The sequence below is a fragment of the Trematomus bernacchii genome, unplaced genomic scaffold (assembly GCF_902827165.1).
Source record: "Trematomus bernacchii unplaced genomic scaffold, fTreBer1.1, whole genome shotgun sequence".
Taxonomy (NCBI): domain Eukaryota; kingdom Metazoa; phylum Chordata; class Actinopteri; order Perciformes; family Nototheniidae; genus Trematomus; species Trematomus bernacchii.
In genome coordinates this window covers 243,344-264,763 of record NW_022987673.1, presented here as the reverse complement: position 1 = coordinate 264,763, position 21,420 = coordinate 243,344, and the positions used below count along the sequence as shown (strand labels likewise).

At 41.0% G+C, this 21,420-nt stretch overlaps 1 protein-coding gene across 2 annotated transcripts; it reads right to left on the bottom strand.

Annotated features, from left to right (window-relative positions):
- Positions 1-748: 748 nt before the first annotated feature.
- On the bottom strand, positions 749-20,215 carry cd63 (CD63 molecule). 2 transcript variants are annotated; one of them, XM_034136123.1, is made up of 8 exons: positions 20,106-20,215; positions 18,447-18,531; positions 9,320-9,508; positions 8,006-8,080; positions 6,867-6,965; positions 6,237-6,380; positions 1,271-1,354; positions 749-1,129 (listed from the first exon to the last, which is right to left on the bottom strand). In XM_034136123.1, the coding sequence occupies exons 2-8, from the start codon at positions 18,510-18,512 to the stop codon at positions 1,064-1,066; spliced, it is 723 nt and encodes a 240-aa protein (XP_033992014.1). In that variant the 5' UTR covers positions 18,513-18,531; positions 20,106-20,215; the 3' UTR covers positions 749-1,063. The 2 variants fall into 2 exon arrangements, with proteins under 2 accessions (XP_033992014.1, XP_033992015.1); XM_034136124.1 differs by having other exon boundaries at positions 18,447-18,528; positions 20,106-20,198.
- Positions 20,216-21,420: the final 1,205 nt, after the last annotated feature.

Genomic DNA, 21,420 nt, shown 5'->3' with positions numbered 1-21,420 from the left:
GACCGGTCTCTACCTGACCGGACCGGACCGGACCGGACATATGGACCGGTCTCAACGCTGTGTGTGTCCGTCAGGAAACACGCTGTTTACAAACAGTTCCAGCAAACATCCACTGATAAACTGCGATGTTAACAACCTCATGATAACCTCATATGTTTAACTTAAAAGGTAAATGTGTGCATTTTATTATAAAGTTGTGTATATTTACAGACTGTTGCAAAAACTAAGAAGCTTATAAACGTCAGGTTTGAAACTAAAAGAGCTTTACACAAAAGTAACACAATTAAAGATGTTTGGAGTTTTATTTGAGTTATTAATTTACATTTTTTGTCTAAGAGAAGCTGATTTGAAACCGTTGTTACCTATAGTTACGGCATTTCCTGTTTCTGCCGGAGAGAGGGGAGTTTGTCCCAAAGCTTGCCGCTGTATTTACTCTCTCCATCTGACAGGAGGGAGCCTCGTTGAGCTGAGAGTGAGACTTCACGAGGGGGAGTGTGTAGGGTGTGGTTTGGGATTGGGCCTAACTCACTAATTTACTAACTCACTAACTCACTCACTAATTTACTAACTCACTAACTAACTAACTCACTAACTAATAACTCACCAACTCACTTACTAATAATTAATATGTTTTATAATCTTAAAATGAAAAGGGTTATTAAACACGTTCAGTGTAGAGGGAAAGGTGTAACATTTAGCCGTGCTTTATGAGTAATATGAGCTAAATATAGTCGACACTTGAGGAAAATTCAGGTTTAATTTAAAGGGTCTTTAATAAAAACAGACAGGGAACCAGCAATACATAAATCAGATCTAAAGTGTCGAAACAGAACAATAAACAATGTTATAATTCCTCAAAACCAACAATAATCAACCGTACGGTGGCGATAAAATAGACATGAATCATTTGCTACACGGTGGCGGAGCGGAGAGTTCGTTAACCAGTAAAAATATAATCCCAAATGAAATCAGGAGAAATTGCATAATGTCTGAAGATGAATATTAATAACATTTTCCAAATGAAGCTCCTGAACAATGTGGAGGTGATCACATGACCTCGTGATCACATGACCTCGTATCCACTGCGGATTCCTCTCATCAGACAGCAGGCGAACACGATGCCCAAAATCTGCAGAAAAACAAACATTTACACGTTTATATCTTCAGTTGTTTTATGTTAATTGTGGTCATTTTAAGTGTCTCTTTGTGGGACGGCTCAGTGTCAGTGTATGCTCAGATTATATATATTCTGTCCTGTGAGGAGTGTTACCTGCAGGGCGGCGATAACGAGCGCTCCGACGATCACCCACAGCAGATTGTCCTGCAGCAGCTTCACCAACGCGTCATGGCAGCCCTGAAACCACAGAAGAAGAAATATGACCAGAGAGTCGCTGTGGGGGAAACAGGAACTCATAAACAGCTGGTCGACTTCCTCTGTAAACCAGACACACCCAGAGATGCGTGTGAAATATTATCATAGATGCACATTAACCAACTTTTATCTGTTAATTAAGTATTTAGAGAAGTAGTCAATATTCACTTTGACACAAACTGGGCTTCCACGTTTACTAAAAGCAACAAAATACAGACCATGAAGCTTAGTTTTAACACAAAATAATTCTCTCTAAGTATAGCAGAAAGGGTGGTCCTCACTCCCCATGTTAATTGACCCGGTCCTCACTTCAGGGGTCATGCAGGAATGTGTGTGTGTGTGTGTGTGTGTGTGTGTGTGTGTGTGTGTGTGTGTGTGTGTGTGTGTGTGTGTGTGAATCTGAAAAGTAGAACGTACTCTCCAGGTGCCTCAGAGTCCACACAGGCTTATGTTGAGTTGCTTCTTACAGTTAGAGCCTAAACTCTTTGCACATTGGGATTACCTCTATGTGATTAGTTTATCCAAATAACACAGATTTGGGAATGTGATGTTCGGAGTTCGGAGAGGAGCTGCTGGCTGTTTTCATAATGACTCTCAGAACAATATAACCACAGGGGGTTCATTAAGAACTCATATCTAAATTAAGAGAGCCACCAATTTGGAGATAGCTAATATTTGCTAGCTAGTTTGTTGGATAGCTGAACAACGTGTAAACAAATCATTTTAAAGCTCTCAAACATTGGTATCAGTTCGGCTCTACTTCACACTATTGATGTGAGAGCAGAGAGTAACTGTGTCTGAGAGCTTCATGGAGTTTCTGCTCATGCTAACCCACATGTTCTGATTTAAAGGGGACCTATGATACTGTTTTTCATCAATATATCACAGGTCTCAGATATATACAGAGCCTGTCTCTGATTGGCTGAAACACCAAACAGATCATTGCAGCATTACCCATAATCCCCTCTGTTTCAGCCCTGTTTCAAAAGTGCTGATTCTCTGTCTGTTACTTTAGATGAAAATAAGGAGCCCCTCCCCACGCCCCTCTGAGAGACATTTGGTTACAAAGAACACAATGGTGCTCTAGGAGGAGATTCAGGTGATAAGGGGGGGGGGGGGGGGGGGGGTTACCTTGGTTGCTGATTGGCTAATGGTTACACAAGACAAAACATCGTTATGACATCATCAAGTGGCCAAAATCTGATCAGCTCATTTTCAGACAGGTTTTTATAGAAATGGATCAAAAAGAGAGAGAATCTTTGTTCCTGAAACTTTCAGAGTCTCTTTACACAGAGGGGACACATGTTGATGAAGAAGAGACATGAAGAAGAGGGGACACATGTTGATGAAGAAGAGACATGAAGAAGAGGGGACACATGTTGATGAAGAAGAGACATGAAGAAGAGGGGACACATGTTGATGTAGAAGAGACATGAAGAAGAAGGGGACACATGTTGATGTAGAAGAGACATGAAGAAGAGGGGACACATGTTGATGTAGAAGAGACATGAAGAAGAGGGGACACATGTTGATGAAGAAGAGACATGAAGAAGAGGGGACACATGTTGATGAAGAAGAGACATGAAGAAGAGGGGACACATGTTGATGTAGAAGAGACATGAAGAAGAGGGGACACATGTTGATGAAGAAGAGACATGAAGAAGAGGGGACACATGTTGATGAAGAAGAGACATGAAGAAGAGGGGACACATGTTGATGTAGAAGAGACATGAAGAAGAGGGGACCAAATGTTGATGTAAGAAGAGAAATGAAGAAGAGGGGACACATGTTGATGAAGAAGAGACATGAAGAAGAGGGGACACATGTTGATGTAGAAGAGAAATGAAGAAGAGGGGACACATGTTGATGTAGAAGAGACATGAAGAAGAGGGGACACATGTTGATGTAGAAGAGACATGAAGAAGAGGGACACATGTTGATGAAGAAGAGACATGAAGAAGAGGGGACACATGTTGATGAAGAAGAGACATGAAGAAGAGGGGACACATGTTGATGAAGAAGAGACATGAAGAAGAGGGGACACATGTTGATGAGGAAGAGGGGACACATGTTGATGTAGAAGAGACATGAAGAAGAGGGGACACATGTTGATGAAGAAGAGACATGAAGAAGAGGGGACACATGTTGATGTAGAAGAGACATGAAGAAGAGGGGACACATGTTGATGAAGAAGAGACATGAAGAAGAGGGGACACATGTTGATGAAGAAGAGACATGAAGAAGAGGGAACACATGTTGATGAAGAGAGAGACATGAAGAAGAGGGACACATGTTGATGAGGAAGAGGGGACACATGTTGATGTAGAAGAGACATGAAGAAGAGGGGGACACATGTTGATGAAGAAGAGACATGAAGAAGAGGGGACACATGTTGATGTAGAAGAGACATGAAGAAGAGGGGACACATGTTGATGAAGAAGAGACATGAAGAAGAGGGGACACATGTTGATGTAGAAGAGACATGAAGAAGAGGGGACACATGTTGATGAAGAAGAGACATGAAGAAGAGGGGACACATGTTGATGAAGAAGAGACATGAAGAAGAGGGGACACATGTTGATGAAGAAGAGACATGAAGAAGAGGGGACACATGTTGATGAAGAAGAGACATGAAGAAGAGGGGACACATGTTGATGAAGAAGAGACATGAAGAAGAGGGGACACATGCTGATGAAGAGACATGAAGAAGAGGGGACACATGTTGATGAAGAAGAGACATGAAGAAGAGGGGACACATGTTGATGAAGAAGAGACATGAAGAAGAGGGGACACATGTTGATGAAGAAGAGACATGAAGAAGAGGGGACACATGTTGATGAGGAAGAGGGGACACATGTTGATGAGGAAGAGGGGACACATGTTGATGTAGAAGAGACATGAAGAAGAGGGGACACATGTTGATGAGGAAGAGACATGAAGAAGAGGGGACACATGTTGATGAAGAAGAGACATGAAGAAGAGGGGACACATGTTGATGAAGAAGAGACATGAAGAAGAGGGGACACATGTTGATGAAGAAGAGACATGAAGAAGAGGGGACACATGTTGATGAAGAAGAGACATGAAGAAGAGGGGACACATGTTGATGAAGAAGAGACATGAAGAAGAGGGGACACATGTTGATGAGGAAGAGGGGACACATGTTGATGAAGAAGAGGGGACACATGCTGATGAAGAAGAGGGGACACATGTTGATGAAGAAGAGACATGAAGAAGAGGGGACACATGTTGATGAAGAAGAGACATGAAGAAGAGGGGACACATGTTGATGAAGAAGAGACATGAAGAAGAGGGGACACATGTTGATGAAGAAGAGACATGAAGAAGAGGGGACACATGTTGATGAAGAAGAGACATGAAGAAGAGGGGACACATGTTGATGAAGAAGAGACATGAAGAAGAGGGGACACATGTTGATGAGGAAGAGGGGACACATGTTGATGAAGAAGAGGGGACACATGCTGATGAAGAAGAGGGGACACATGTTGATGAAGAAGAGACATGAAGAAGAGGGGACACATGTTGATGAGGAAGAGGGGACACATGTTGATGAAGAAGAGGGGACACATGCTGATGAAGAAGAGGGGACACATGTTGATGAAGAAGAGACATGAAGAAGAGGGGACACATGTTGATGAGGAAGAGGGGACACATGTTGATGTAGAAGAGACATGAAGAAGAGGGGACACATGTTGATGAGGAAGAGACATGAAGAAGAGGGGACACATGTTGATGTAGAAGAGACATGAAGAAGAGGGGACACATGTTGATGAAGAAGAGACATGAAGAAGAGGGGACACATGTTGATGAAGAAGAGACATGAAGAAGAGGGGACACATGTTGATGAGGAAGAGGGGACACATGTTGATGTAGAAGAGACATGAAGAAGAGGGGACACATGTTGATGAAGAAGAGACATGAAGAAGAGGGGACACATGTTGATGAAGAAGAGACATAAAGAAGAGGGGACACATGTTGATGAGGAAGAGGGGACACATGTTGATGAAGAAGAGACATGAAGAAGAGGGGACACATGTTGATGAAGAAGAGACATGAAGAAGAGGGGACACATGTTGATGAAGAAGAGACATGAAGAAGAGGGGACACATGTTGATGAAGAAGAGACATGAAGAAGAGGGGACACATGTTGATGTAGAAGAGACATGAAGAAGAGGGGACACATGTTGATGTAGAAGAGACATGAAGAAGAGGGGACACATGGTGATGTAGAAGAGACATGAAGAAGAGGGGACACATGTTGATGAAGAAGAGACATGAAGAAGAGGGGACACATGGTGATGTAGAAGAGACATGAAGAAGAGGGGACACATGTTGATGTAGAAGAGACATGAAGAAGAGGGGACACATGTTGATGAAGAAGAGACATGAAGAAGAGGGGACACATGTTGATGAAGAAGAGACATGAAGAAGAGGGGACACATGTTGATGAGGAAGAGGGGACACATGTTGATGTAGAAGAGACATGAAGAAGAGGGGACACATGTTGATGAGGAAGAGGGGACACATGCTGATGAAGAAGAGGGGACACATGTTGATGAAGAAGAGACATGAAGAAGAGGGGACACATGTTGATGAAGAAGAGACATGAAGAAGAGGGGACACATGTTGATGTAGAAGAGACATGAAGAAGAGGGGACACATGTTGATGAAGAAGAGACATGAAGAAGAGGGGACACATGATGTAGAAGAGACATGAAGAAGAGGGGACACATGTTGATGAAGAAGAGACATGAAGAAGAGGGGACACATGATGTAGAAGAGACATGAGAATTGGATTTTGCTTAATAGGTGACCTTTAAAGTAATCAGAGTCATCAGTTTACCGTCCGGTGCACGATGGTGCTGTTCATCATGGATCCGAATCCACAGTCCACAGTGACTTTGACACAACACGAGTCCGGCACCGAGACACCGTCGGGGCGGAAGCCCTTCCAGTCCATGGAGCTGTTGGAGCCGCAGCACTTCCACTGCAGGGCGAAGAAATACAGGTTAAAAACATTTAATAACGGTCACAATATCAGAGCTGCGTGATTGGTCCAAAATAATAATTAGAACATATTTTTACAAATCTATATATTTTGTTTGTTTTTTTAAATAAATAAATTAGGCTTAAAAGAAACCAATATTTTATCAGTTTTTCTATTTATATTAATTATTAGGCTTCAAATAGAAAGAACAAAACTGATATATTGTATTTCGTCTGACTTTTCAAAATATATTAATTAGAAAATATAATTAAGTTTGGCTTAAAATAGAAAGAAACTAATATTTAGTGATCTAATTTATTCTAAGATAATCCAGAATCACATGGAGAGATCCCATTGGCCCAGGGCGATGCTGCCTTCAGGGTCCCTCCCTGTATTGCAGCATGTTGTCAGTGTGCAGTGAGTCAGCAGAGCAGCAGGATGTTGGGAGAGGGAGCGGTCAGCAAACATTCGACTGTGTAAACTCACGTCCTCTTGCAGTTTGTCCACCGTCTTCCTGAAGTCAGCAGTGCTGTTCTTGTACTCGTGGATCATGTCTGCCAGGCTGTCCTCCACCACCACGGAGAGCTGAGGGACAAACAGCACGTCAGCACTCATCCTTACAATTACTTCCTTATTTGTACGTTGTTTAATACTGGCACTTCTTCCTCAAGACCACTGTCCAACATCGTCGTATCTGACCCAACGGATGCTGAACAGAGAATATGAACTGTGTCCATTCGATCAAAAGCCACAGGGTCACATGATTAGTGCTGGGGAAATATTTTCCAAGGCCCATAACTTTGACCCAGTTGATCAGTTCTGTCCAGCGCTTCTTTTGTTTATCCTTCCACACACACACACACACACACACACACACACACACACACACACACACACACACACACACACACACACACACACACACACACACACACACACACACACACACACACACACACACACACACACACACACACACACACACACACACACACACACACACACACACACACACACATTCCTGCATGACACCTGAAGTGAGGACCGGGTCAATTAACATGGGGAGTGAGGACCACCTTTTCTGCTATACTTAGAGAGAAGTTAATTCTGCATTTCAGCACTAGGTGGCCCCCTGAATTAAGTTACCACCTCAGCTTATTTTTAAAAACAAAGGAAAAATACAACTTTTCAAGCCAGTTTGGTATCGAAGTGAGGACCTGGTTTTTGGGCATTGTTGAGTTTTGATACATAATATATCAAAATATGATTCTTCTGTTAAGAGGATCTTTACCAAACAAACATTAATGACAGTAGGCCTGGATATCACCACAGCTCCAATATACTTCATTCATGTATTTAGCTTTGGAAATATTGTGATTTAGATATTGCTCTAACTCATATTGAGATATAGCTAACAATGTAGATGCGTGGTGCAGCCCTGATCCTCAGGAGAGAGCCATTACAAGTCACTTATGTCTGGGGCAGCAGGTAGAAATCCATCGGATCGGACACATTTTAAGGCACAGAATTCAGTCATTCTGGTACTCATTACAGCTAACACTATTTCCATATGTTCCTTCTTTGAAATACCTGCTTTTATCCCACAACAGGAAGCAGACACTCACTTTTTTCCTGTACACGTATCCAGCGATGGCGGCTGCGACCTCGATGATGATGATCATGAAGACCAGGACGGCAAACTGGAGAGAGACGAGAGACGTTTAGAGTTTAACGGATTTATGAATCTGAATATTTAGACTGATATCTCTGTGTGATGAGCTTTATCTCTCAGTGACATTAAGAGAGCCCTGGCAGCGCCACAGAACACACACTGAGAACAAGAACAGAGAACATAGGCGTCCTCCTGGGAACCGAGGAACAAAAGCACCTGGTGTAGCAGATAGAGATATGAGGTACTTTATTGATCCCAAATTGGGACATTTTTGCGTACTTTCTACTTCTTACATTTTGAGCACAAATACCTGTACTTTCTACTTCTCACATGTTGAACACAAATACCTGTACTTTCTACTTCTCACATGTTGAACACAAATACCTGTACTTTCTACTTCTTACATGTTGAACACAAATACCTGTACTTTCTACTTCTTACACTTTGAACTCAAATACCTGTACTTTCTACTTCTTACATGTTGAACACAAATACCTGTACTTTCTACTTCTCACATGTTGAACACAAATACCTGTACTTTCTACTTCTTACATGTTGAACCCAAATACCTGTACTTTCTACTTCTTACATGTTGAACCCAAATACCTGTACTTTCTACTTCTTACATGTTGAACCCAAATACCTGTACTTTCTACTTCTTACATGTTGAACCCAAATACCTGTACTTTCTACTTCTTACATGTTGAACTCAAATACCTGTACTTTCTACTTCTTACATGTTGAACACAAATACCTGTACTTTCTACTTCTCACATGTTGAACCCAAATACCTGTACTTTCTACTTCTCACATTTCCCAAACAGGCTGGTTCCTTTAGTTTGAATGTGTGTTTGGTGGCGTGATCATTAGTATTTAGAGTCATTGCGTGCCTATTGATTTGAACACGATCCGTGTATCCATCATTTCCTGGTCTTCTCTAAAGAAGAGGGACCAATGAAAACGTTGTCATGTTGCCGTTGTTCAGCATGGAAACATTCATTAGCTAACAATGACATTATTGTTCTATTAATATAAAGGGAGGTCAGGTACTCTTTAAAACAGCTGCTAGTTATGGGTACTTTTTACTGAAGTACATTTCAAAGCCTCTTTACTTTTACTTGAGTAAAGAAGTTTACCAGAGTATTTTTAAACACGAGTATCTGTACTTCTACCTGAGTAAAGGATGTGTACTTCTACTTGAGTAAAGGATGTGTACTTCTACTTGAGTAAAGGATGTGTACTTCTACTTGAGTAAAGGATGTGTTACCGTGGTGACCATGCAGTAGTTCTCCTTCCAGGCGCCGCAGCAGCCGAAGAAGGCGATGAAGAAGATGATGACGCCGACGATGATGACGACGATGGGAGCTCCGGAGGCCGAAGGGTCTTTGATATTCAGAGTGTTGTGGAGGTTCACCTGCATCAGGACCCCCACCACCACCAGGGCCAGGCCGCACAGCTGGGGGGCATACACAGGCACACTTAGAATATCACATTTAAATAAAACATATTAAAGCATCGAGGCAGAAGGACCACCACGGGACATTTAAATACAATTACATCTGTTTTGAATGAGAGAGAAGAGTAGGTTGGGATGTGTGGGATTAGTGTCTGGCAGCAAGGCTTTCATAAGCAACTGAATCAAAGAACGTAATACAGTTCAGTCAGACGTGTTTCTCTGAGCAAATGGATTACATTAACACTATGAGCAAATGTCACATTATATATAAAGTTCATTCTCAGAAACCCCCCCTCCTCACACTGAGTCACTGACGAGAAACAGACGGAGGAAGTTGAGACAGCTTCCTGAGAAACCATCAGATAACAGAGAGTCAACAAAACAGAGACCCGGAGGTGGGAAGTAACGAAGTACATTACTCAAGTTCTTAAGTACAATATTGTGTATTTCCATCGTATGCTACTGTGTACTTCTACTCCTCTACAGTTCAGAGGTAAATGGTGTACTTTTACTCCACTACATGTATTTAATACCTTTAGTTACTTCACAGATCTGGATGAATGATGTGAAATATAATCACGTCTTAAATCAGACTTTAGTTCCACCTGGAGTAAATCCACAAGCTACCCTGCAGTATACAAAGTCATTCAAACTAGCTGCACCTTTACCAGCTTTGAGAACACTTTCATGATCAATCATTATAAAACATATCATATATATTATTCTGAAATGGACCAATCTGCACAATGACTACTTTTACTGTCGCTACTTTAAATATATTTTGATGAGAATACTTTTCTACTTTAGCTTGAGGAACATTTTGAATACCGGACTTTTACTGTAACAGAGTATTCCTACACTCTGGTACTTCTACTTTTACTCAAGTACAAGATCTGAGTACTTCTACTTTTACTCAAGTACAAGATCTGAGTACTTCTACTTTTACTCAAGTACAAGATCTGAGTACTTCTACTTTTACTCAAGTACACGACCTGAGTACTTATACTTTTACTCAAGTACAAGATCTGAGTACTTCTACTTTTACACAAGTACAAGATCTGAGTACTTCTACTTTTACTCAAGTACAAGACCTGAGTACTTCTACTTTTACTCAAGTACAAGACCTGAGTACTTCTACTTTTACTCAAGTACAAGATCTGAGTACTTCTACTTTTACTCAAGTACAAGATCTGAGTACTTCTACTTTTACTCAAGATCTGAGTACGTCTACTTTTACTCAAGATCTGAGTACTTCTCCTTTTACTCAAGTACAAGATCTGAGTACTTCTACTTTTACTCAAGTACAAGATCTGAGTACTTCTACTTTTACTCAAGTACAAGATCTGAGTACGTCTACTTTTACTCAAGTACAAGATCTGAGTACGTCTACTTTTACTCAAGTACAAGATCTGAGTACTTCTCCTTTTACTCAAGTACAAGATCTGTGTACGTCTACTTTTACTCAAGTACAAGACCTGAGTACTTCTACTTTTACTCAAGTACAAGATCTGAGTACGTCTACTTTTACTCAAGTACAAGATCTGAGTACTTCTCCTTTTACTCAAGTACAAGATCTGTGTACTTCTACTTTTACTCAAGTACAAGATCTGAGTACTTCTCCTTTTACTCAAGTACAAGATCTGTGTACTTCTACTTTTACTCAAGTACAAGACCTGAGTACGTCTACTTTTACTCAAGTACAAGATCTGAGTACTTCTACTTTTACTCAAGAACAAGATCTGAGTACTTCTACTTTTACTCAAGTACAAGATCTGAGTACTTCTACTTTTACTCAAGTACAAGATCTGAGTACTTCTACTTTTACTCAAGCACAAGATCTGAGTACTTCTACTTTTACTCAAGTACAAGATCTGAGTACTTCTACTTTTACTCAAGTACAAGATCTGAGTACTTCTACTTTTACTCAAGTACAAGATCTGAGTACTTCTCCTTTTACTCAAGCACAAGATCTGAGTACTTCTACTTTTACTCAAGTACAAGATCTGAGTACTTCTACTTTTACTCAAGTACAAGATCTGAGTACTTCTACTTTTACTCAAGTACAAGATCTGAGTACTTCTACTTTTACTCAAGAACAAGACCTGAGTACTTCTACTTTTACTCAAGAACAAGACCTGAGTACTTCTACTTTTACTCAAGAACAAGACCTGAGTACAAGCTCCCCTGCAGTATACTAAGAAACAGTCTTTAGAGAGTAAAGTCAGTTGGCAATGTACTTGTCCGAATACATGTTTCACTTGTCCACAGCTATACTTTGTGCATGCTGCACCTATTTTAAATATTATTAAATATCAACATAAAGCATACAAGAATATGAGTTACTGCAAAAGGCCAAACGGTTCGTCTGGAGGAAGATTGAGGTTGTGGTGGAACCGGAACATTACGGGACATAATGTGTTGTTGTTTAAACAAATTGCTCGTGTTACCGCCCTCACATGCTAAACTCGTATTGCACTTTTGGCAACGAGCATTGTCCACATCGAGACGGGTAGAGTTTAACCACACCTTAGCTCTCTCTGCCATCTCCTGTGTGTGTGTGTGTGTGTGTGTGTGTGTGTGTGTGTGTGTGTGTGTGTGTGTGTGTGTGTGTGTGTGTGTGTGTGTGTGTGTGTGTGTGTGTGTGTTTGTGTGTGTGTGTGTGTGTGTGTGTGTGTGTGTGTGTAAACTGCCCCGCCCCCTCGCACACAGAGAGAGGGAGAGAGAGATCTCTCGTCTGGATTGGAAAGATAGAAAATAATCATAGACGCATTTTGCATTCTGTTTGCGTATTAGAAACTGAGTTGGTGACACTGAAACTGCAATATAATGTTTGTGTAGCAATAACACATATGACATATATTTTTTAAATGTCTCCAGTACCAATAAATAGACCGATAACGTCGGAGCTTAGCGGTACCACGGTCTTTAATAATTCCGCCCCGGGGCCCGTTTAATACCGGGGCTCGGTACCCATCCCTACTCACACGACACAGAAGGAAACGTAAAGCGGTCGCAAACAACAATGGCGGACACGGACAATTTGCAAATGAGTTCTGCCTTTTGAAAACTGCAGAAGTTATCAATAATGTGTCAATAGATATAATAACTTTTTCTACTTGAGGAACATTTTGAATGCAGGACTTTTACTGTAACAGAGTATTCCTACACTCTGGTACTTCTACTTTTACTCAAGTACCAGGTCTGAGTACTTCTACTTTTACTCAAGATCTGAGTACTTCTACTTTTACTCAAGATCTGAGTACTTCTACTTTTACTCAAGTACAAGATCTGAGTACTTCTACTTTCACTCAAGTACAGGATCTGAGTACTTCTACTTTCACTCAAGTACAAGGTCTGAGTACTTCTACTTTTACTCAAGATCTGAGTACTTCTACTTTGACTCGAGTACAGTATCTGTGTACTTGTACTCCTGTCTCCTGTCTCAGAGTTACTCTGAAGTGTCCTCATGAGCTTCAGTCTGCAGGCTCATATGTTCTGGTTCTCCTCGTAGCTCCTCATGTCAGAGCTTCTTCACCACAACACTCTAAACATGTCCTCATATCAGCTGTTACTGTCACGTGACCTCCTGCATCACTGACAGAGGATGCTGATTGGTCGCCTGTATCTGAGTATGATCAGTAATCATAACACTGCAGCTCGAGCAGGAAGTGAGGAGAGGGCCAGGGCTGCATCTGTAAAGCAACACTTGTAATGATGCTGTGGGTTAACCAGGTGGTGTGCCGTCTGTGTGATCAGGGAGGCTGAGAGCACACAGTTTGGTGGACGGCAGGGAGGCTGAGAGCACACAGTTTGGTGGACGGCAGGGAGGCTGAGAGCACACAGTTTGGTGGACGGCAGGGAGGCTGAGAGCACACAGTTTGGTGGACGGCAGGGAGGCTGAGAGCACACAGTTTGGTGGACGGCAGGGAGGCTGAGAGCACACAGTTTGGTGGACGGCAGGGAGGCTGACAGCACACAGTTTGGTGGACGGCAGGGAGGCTGAGAGCACACAGTTTGGTGGACGGCAGGGAGGCTCAGAGCACACAGTTTGGTGGACGGCAGGGAGGCTGACAGCACACAGTTTGGTGGACGGCAGGGAGGCTGAGAGCACACAGTTTGGTGGACGGCAGGGAGGCTGAGAGCACACAGTTTGGTGGACGGCAGGGAGGCTGACAGCACACAGTTTGGTGGACGGCAGGGAGGCTCAGAGCACACAGTTTGGTGGACGGCAGGGAGGCTGACAGCACACAGTTTGGTGGACGGCAGGGAGGCTCAGAGCACACAGTTTGGTGGACGGCAGGGAGGCTGACAGCACACAGTTTGGTGGACGGCAGGGAGGCTGAGAGCACACAGTTTGGTGGACGGCAGGGAGGCTGAGAGCACACAGTTTGGTGGACGGCAGGGAGGCTGACAGCACACAGTTTGGTGGACGGCAGGGAGGCTCAGAGCACACAGTTTGGTGGACGGCAGGGAGGCTGACAGCACACAGTTTGGTGGACGGCAGGGAGGCTGAGAGCACACAGTTTGGTGGACGGCAGGGAGGCTGAGAGCACACAGTTTGGTGGACGGCAGGGAGGCTGACAGCACACAGTTTGGTGGACGGCAGGGAGGCAGAGAGCACACAGTTTGGTGGACGGCAGGGAGGCTCAGAGCACACAGTTTGGTGGACGGCAGGGAGGCTGAGAGCACACAGTTTGGTGGACGGCAGGGAGGCTGAGAGCACACAGTTTGGTGGACGGCAGGGAGGCTGAGAGCACACAGTTTGGTGCACGGCAGGGAGGCTCAGAGCACACAGTTTGGTGGACGGCAGGGAGGCTGAGAGCACACAGTTTGGTGGACGGCAGGGAGGCTGAGAGCACACAGTTTGGTGGACGGCAGGGAGGCTGAGAGCACACAGTTTGGTGGACGGCAGGGAGGCTGAGAGCACACAGTTTGGTGCACGGCAGGGAGGCTGAGAGCACACAGTTTAGTGGACGGCGGATCTGAGGCTACAAACAAATATTTGCCTCCAGATAATCAGTGCAGCGCCACAGATACATATAAAGCCATAATAACGCTTGTGTAATCTTTTATGATCATTTATTGACTCGTATTATATATACAGCGTGCTAAAACAAACAGCTCTGTGCAGGAAGAGGAACAGGATACAGATGTTTAGTCATCTTATTGCTGTCATGGAAGATTTCACTCTGTGTTTATGAGTTTAATCTGTGATCTATAGCAGGGATCAATACTCTGTGTGCTGGAGACTCTGTTAATACACTACAGCTTAGGGCTGTGCAATTAATCGTATTTTAATCTCGATTACGATTTTGGCTTGCAACGATTACGAAAACAATGTAATCGAAATAAAACGATAATTATTTTTGTAAAAAAAAAATGTAATTATTATAATTTTTTTTGTTTGGTTTTTCAGTTGAATTATACTTAAAGTTCAGGGTAATCAACTGTTAAAAACATACTGTTCACATTTTTGTTTCAATAAATGGATGTTTTCAAAGTAAATGGATTTTAATAATCGTGATATCAATTATTGACCAAAATAATCGTGATTAGGATTTTTGCCATAATCGCACAGCCTTACTGCAGCTGCAGGTACACAGGTCCTGCTGCTCCTTCAGAGTGAAACAGTGTGTGTGTGTGTGTGTGTGTGTGCGTGTGTGTGTTATGTGGAAACACCAGAGTAAATATTGGATCTGAGTCAAAGAGGTGCTAATGGCGTCTGTAGGAAAACAGAACGAGTGAACTCAGAGCAAACAGAGGAATAATGACAGGTGAATAAAAGGGATAACAATAACCCGGATGTTCACTTCTAGATGTTACTATGTAGTATAACATGTCTAAAAACATGTATAATACGACACTATAATGTAGTTGTAACCTTATATATTATTAATACAATGAACTGAGTCTCTCCTGACAGTCTGATAACACAGGACGCACGCAGACGTTTCACATGTGTAAAAGATGTCAGTAAAACACATTAAAAAAAACGTCCTTGAATGTTTTAAAGTGTCCCAAAAAAACATGCAAACTACAGCAATAAACGTGAGGGAAGGAACCGAGTTGATGTATGAAATATAATATAATATATAATATCTGAAAGGCCAGAGTTACGTCTTAAAGTGTCGTGTTTTGTCCCCAAAGAAATACTTCAGATTCTCAGTTTATTAACTAAACTAAAAGACTGAATGTTGGGGAGAAAAGTCACCTTGTATTATTCTGTAACATGTTTTAAAACAGTAAAAATGTCTTGTTTTGTCGAAGCAAGTGTCGACAAATCCTCAGTTAGTAACAGTAGAACTAAAAAGGGGTGGTTTGTTGGGTCTAAATGATGCCTGATTGATATATTCCAATTAAATTCATCTATACAAAGTGGAAGAAATGCCAAAGATAGTTCTACAAATGTCGTGTTTTGTCCGAAAGAAATGCTTCAGATTCTCAGTTTATTAACTAAACTAACTGACTGAATGTTACGGGAGAAATGTCACCTTATTTACGTATTAAGTACGTTTTGTTAAGTCTTGTTTGGTCCAAGCTACCAAGCCGTATCGATAATGAAAATGAATGTTCTGCAGATTAAGATAAGTGTTGCTATGTCGGAGACTTCCTGCTGTGTCTCACTCTCAGTTCACTCTCTCTCTCTCTCTGTGTGTCAGGGAGCAGGAGAGGTCACATGACGCCGTTACACACTGAAATCTGGTCATAAGATACACATTACACACACACACACACACACACACACACACACACACACACACACACACACACACACACACACACACACACACACACACACACACACACACACACACACACACACACACACACACACACACACACACACACACACACACACACACACACACACACACACACACACACACACACACACACACACACACACACACACACACACACACACACACACACACACACACACACACACACACACACACACACACACACACACACACACAAAAACAGGTTAAACCAGGAAATAATCCAGGATATCTGAGACCAATGTCCTCCTCGAGCAGCAACATTAAACAAACTTTGTGGTGCACCATGTGATCGGGGGGGGGGGTGAGTCAGTGTGCGGAGGATATACGAGTCAGTGGGTGTGTGGGTGGGTGTGTGTGTGTGTGTGTGTGTTCACCGTCAGCTGATTTCACACATGATTTCATGATGTCACGCTTGAAGTGGAGGACCAGCAGCGAGCCCAAAGTCACGGGGTGGATAAAGAATGAGAAACACCGCAGAGAGACACTCGGCTGCCAGAAGAGATAACAGCCGACAAAAATAACAACGCTTCACTTCCTGTTTGATGCCAACACAAGCTGCCTTTCAGTTTCAGGGCTGATTATTTAATGAGAAATGTCAGATAATATAGAATTTGTTTTCCATCCCAGGATGATGTGTTTGAATGTCCAGAGATATTCACTTGAATGTGATATAACTCAGAGAAAAGCAGGATATGTCCATATTTGGGCGGCTGGAAGCAGCATTGAGACATTAATGCATGATTTATTACTAAAATCCACATTAAAACTGAACTTCTGTGATACTTTAAAGGATTTCTGCACAGTCTAACTAAGGGTTATTACATTTTTTCTACAAAATGTCCAGCTGGGTTCCTCAAAGGTCTAAAGAAGTTCACTTTAACGTGATATAAAACAGAGAGAAGCAGCAAAACGACAGATTTGAGAGGCTGGGAAGTGCATTAACGCATTCATTATTATACTCAAATCAGGACATCCACATTCAAACTGAATTTGTCTGCTACTGTCAGGGAGTTCGCACAACTCCAACCGCCTTCATTAATCATTTGCTCTATAAAATGTCCTCACAGTCCAAGGTGTAGTCTTTAAATATCCAAAGATATTCACTTTAAATGTGATATAAAGCAGAGAGAAGCAGCAAAACTACAGATTCGAGACGCTAAAAACTGCATTTTCTGTATGGAAAAACGACTTAAATGATATATCGATTATCACAATACTTGATATTTTCTTCACTTCGTCTAATCGTTGCAGCTCAACAGCCAACAAGTATGTTCTGTTATCGACTATGGGTCTCTGAAATTGTGAGAAAGTTTCCTAACAACCTAAAAATATGTTCTTTATTCCGAACAACAATCCAAAAATATGATATGAAGCTGAGAAAACACACAAATCTTTACATTTCAGGAGCTAAAAACAGCATTTTCTGACATCTTATCATAAAAAAAGCTGAATTATGTTTATTGTCATTACTCGGTCACTTTGCAAGGCTTCTCCCTGCGTAGCTAAACATTTCCATACAGTAAAATGCCTAAAAAGATTCTCAAAATAGGCTGAAAAACAGTCACAAATGTGACCTTTTTAGGGTTAATTTCTCAATTAAATAATAACAAAAAAGTGAAAAGTCTTCAAATGTCTTTCTTTGTCCCCAAAAAGTTTCGAAAGACCATCAGTTAATTGCAACACACACACACACCTTCAGGGGGACATTACATTGACTTACATGCATTTCCTGGAGACTTATCCTAACCCTAACCCTAACCCTAACCCTAACCCTAACCCTAACCAAGTCCCCACACGTGACTGTGTAAACAGATTTAGGTCCCCACAAGGATAGTAATACAAGGCCACACACACACACACAGACACTAAAAAGGCCCAATAAATGTCTTGTTTTGTCCCCAAATATGTTTTAAGATGCACAATTTATTTTAAAAACTAAATGTGAGGGGAGAAATATTAACCTGTTGATATATTTCTTTAAATTAAATGATTCTATGTAATGTTTTAAAACAGTAAAAAGGACAGAGAAATGCGTTCAAATGTCTTGTTTTATCTAAAGAATATTGAAATAGAATTGAGTAACTAGCAGCAGTTTGCCGTGATGTTTCAGGAGACGTCCGCGTCCACCTTTTGGCCGCGTTACGCTCACTCACCCAGAAGATGAAGTTGAAGAAGAAAAGCAGGAACTTGACGCATTTCATTCCTCCCTCGACTCCCATGGCTGCTCAGGATCTGCTTCTGGAATAAAACGTAAATATATATAACTGTGATTATAAAAGTGCAGTCATTACGTCAGCAGCAGCAGCAGCAGCAGCAGCGTGGAAGAGATGAGTCATCGGATGGTGAGCGTACGTCACTCTGACCACATGTCCCCCATTGTTTGGCTTTAACTTCAAATATTAAACAAATCTTTAAGAAATCTTTTAAAAATACAAATAATATGTGGAAAAATAATAAACACAAATAAATAAATATGTGAAAAAATGAAGTTAAAAATAAATTAAAATAAATAAATATGTGACAAAATACATAAAAAATAAATTAAATACATAAAAATAAATATATTCAAATCAAACCATGAAAAAAATGTATAGATCTATTTTAAGGCAGAACAGCCCACGTGAGGGCGAACAAATTAAGTAAAAAAATACATTAAAAATACAGAAATATGTGAAAAAATTAAGTAAAAAATGTAAATACATATATTCAAACCAAACTATTTGTAGTCCTGGTACTTTCATGAACAAGCAGCTTTCTAAATGTTGGTTTAACTATTGTTTGTATGTCTTTATTTACTTAACAATGCAACCCTGAATCCCTAAAGGTACAGCTGGTACACGTAGTGGAGTAAGTAGGGAAGCATAAAGTAATATAGATAGAAGATGGACATTATTGATCTTGAATTGGTAAATTAATAAAGTTATTTCCATTGTTTTGCTACTTTGTACTTCTACTCCACTACAGTTCAGAGGTAAATGGTGTACTTCTCCTCCACTACATGTATTTAATACCTTTAGTTACTTTACAGATGTGGATGAATGATGTGAAATCTAATCAAGTGTTAAATCAGACTTTAGTTCCACCTGGAGTAAATCCACAAGCTACCCTGCAGTATACAAAGTCATTCAAACTAGCTGCACCTTTACCAGCTTTGAGAACACTTTCATGATCAATCATTATAAAACATATCATATATATTATTCTGAAATGGACCAATCTGCACAATCACTACTTTTACTGTCGCTACTATATTTTGATGATAATACTTTTCTATTTTTACTTGAAGAACATTTTGAATGCAGGACTTTTACTGTAACAGAGTATTCCTACACTCTGGTACTTCTACTTTTACTCAAGTACAAGATCTGAATACTTCTACTTTTACTCAAGTACAAGATCTGAGTACTTCTACTTGTACTGTAGTACCAGGTCAGAGTACTTCTCCCCCTCTGATCATGGTAAATGAGTGCCTGATAAGTACGGTGGCCGACAGGTGTAACCGCGGTTCGCCCCACAACACTTCCCCTCCGTTGAGAGGACTGTTCTCGGACCGTTAATCACCGAGAACTTCCCCACAATAACGGCTTTGTCCCGGGCTAATCACTCCATTAACCAGAGCCAACTCCACTTATTTCATATATTACAGTGTGATAACTAAGTTAGTGTTAAATAAACACCTTTCCATCCCGGATGTGCCTCTGAAAACTGCTTTTAACCACTTTTTAATGAAGTTTAAACCGAAGTTATAAAGTTGTTTAACAGTTAGGATAATTAATGTTAGTTTGATTTAAAGCGGTGTTGTTGAGGTTTACCTTTCAGGAGAAGTTGTTAAAATCCTCTGATGAGAGACGGAGAAATGTTTAATTTCGGAGTAACTTCAGCCGTTTGTTCCTCCTCCGGCGAAACCGCTCTTTTTATAGACTCTGTGCTGCGTTCAGGGACTGCTCGGTAAATACACACCTTGCCAAAATATACTCCCACGACTTCAACGGAAGAGGATTATTAGCTGAGAAACATGACATGAGAAATACATTCTAAAATGTGACCATACCAATTTTCAGTGGGGGAAATAGAGCAAGACAAAACATATCTGACTCTTTATATTTTTGTAAGACTTTTTTTTCATAACATGACTTTTTTTTCCATAATAATGACGTTTTTTCAGAATTATGACGTTTTAAAAAAAATTATGACTTCTTTTAGAACTATGGTTTTGTTCCCAGACATATTACTATTTTCTTAAAATTAAGACTATTTTTCAGAATTCTGACTTTTTCAGAATTTTTACTTTTCCTCCAGAATTCTGACTTTAATCTCATAATTCTTTCAATTTAAATAAACGTTCCCCTGAATGGTTAATGGGCATGGGTTGTGTGGTGTTACTTTGTCACGTATTTATGACCAGAGGACTTCCTGTAAGCTCTAACCACCTTGAATGTGCAATAAAAGCGTCACGATGTTCACACACAGCAGTCTGCAAACTCTCCAGGATCCAACAAACCTTTATTGACTTTGAATCAACAGAGCATTACTTTAATTATATCACAAACAAGCCTGGATTAAATGCACTTTGTCCTCACACATTTGTTGTAAAGCACTTTACTTTACTTGTGTTGAAATGTGCTATATAAATAAAAACGTGCCTTACGTGTAAACCTTAATCTGTTTTATTTATTTTATCCGTCCATATGTCTGCACATTTTCCAAAAAAATGTGTCTTCCAATTGTATGTTTCACTCCCAAGAGAAAACAATAATACTCAGTTTGATATCTGTTTTTATTTAACACAAAACAAACAGCGCTGGGAAACTAAGAGATGTTTTTCACAGCCACATATCAAACAGTTGTCATTTAAGTTTCAGGAACCTAATGATTTATTACTGTCTCTACGCCCAGCTGAGTTGTTATAGGACTGATCCAAGAGTCAACTTTATTTATAAGTGAAGCTTATCCTGGAGCCGCCTCCATATCTCTGTCTTATTTACTCACTCCACCAAAAACACACTTCAGCTGCTCGGGTTACCATCAGCTGCTGTGACACCAGCTGATGTTAACAGCTGGTGTCACAGCAGCTGATGTTACACCAGCTGTTAGTAACACAGTAGTACAAAGTACTCAGATCTAGTA

Coding starts and splice junctions, on each gene's coding strand:
- cd63 (XM_034136123.1), bottom strand. CDS start 18,512: ATGGGAGTCGAGGGAGGAATGAAATGCGTCAAGTTCCTGCTTTTCTTC. Junction 9,509..18,446: donor TCTTCAACTTCATCTTCTGG/GTGAGTGAGCGT, acceptor TATGCCCCCCAG/CTGTGCGGCCTGGCCCTGGT. Junction 8,081..9,319: donor ACTACTGCATGGTCACCACG/GTAACACATCCT, acceptor GTCTCTCTCCAG/TTTGCCGTCCTGGTCTTCAT.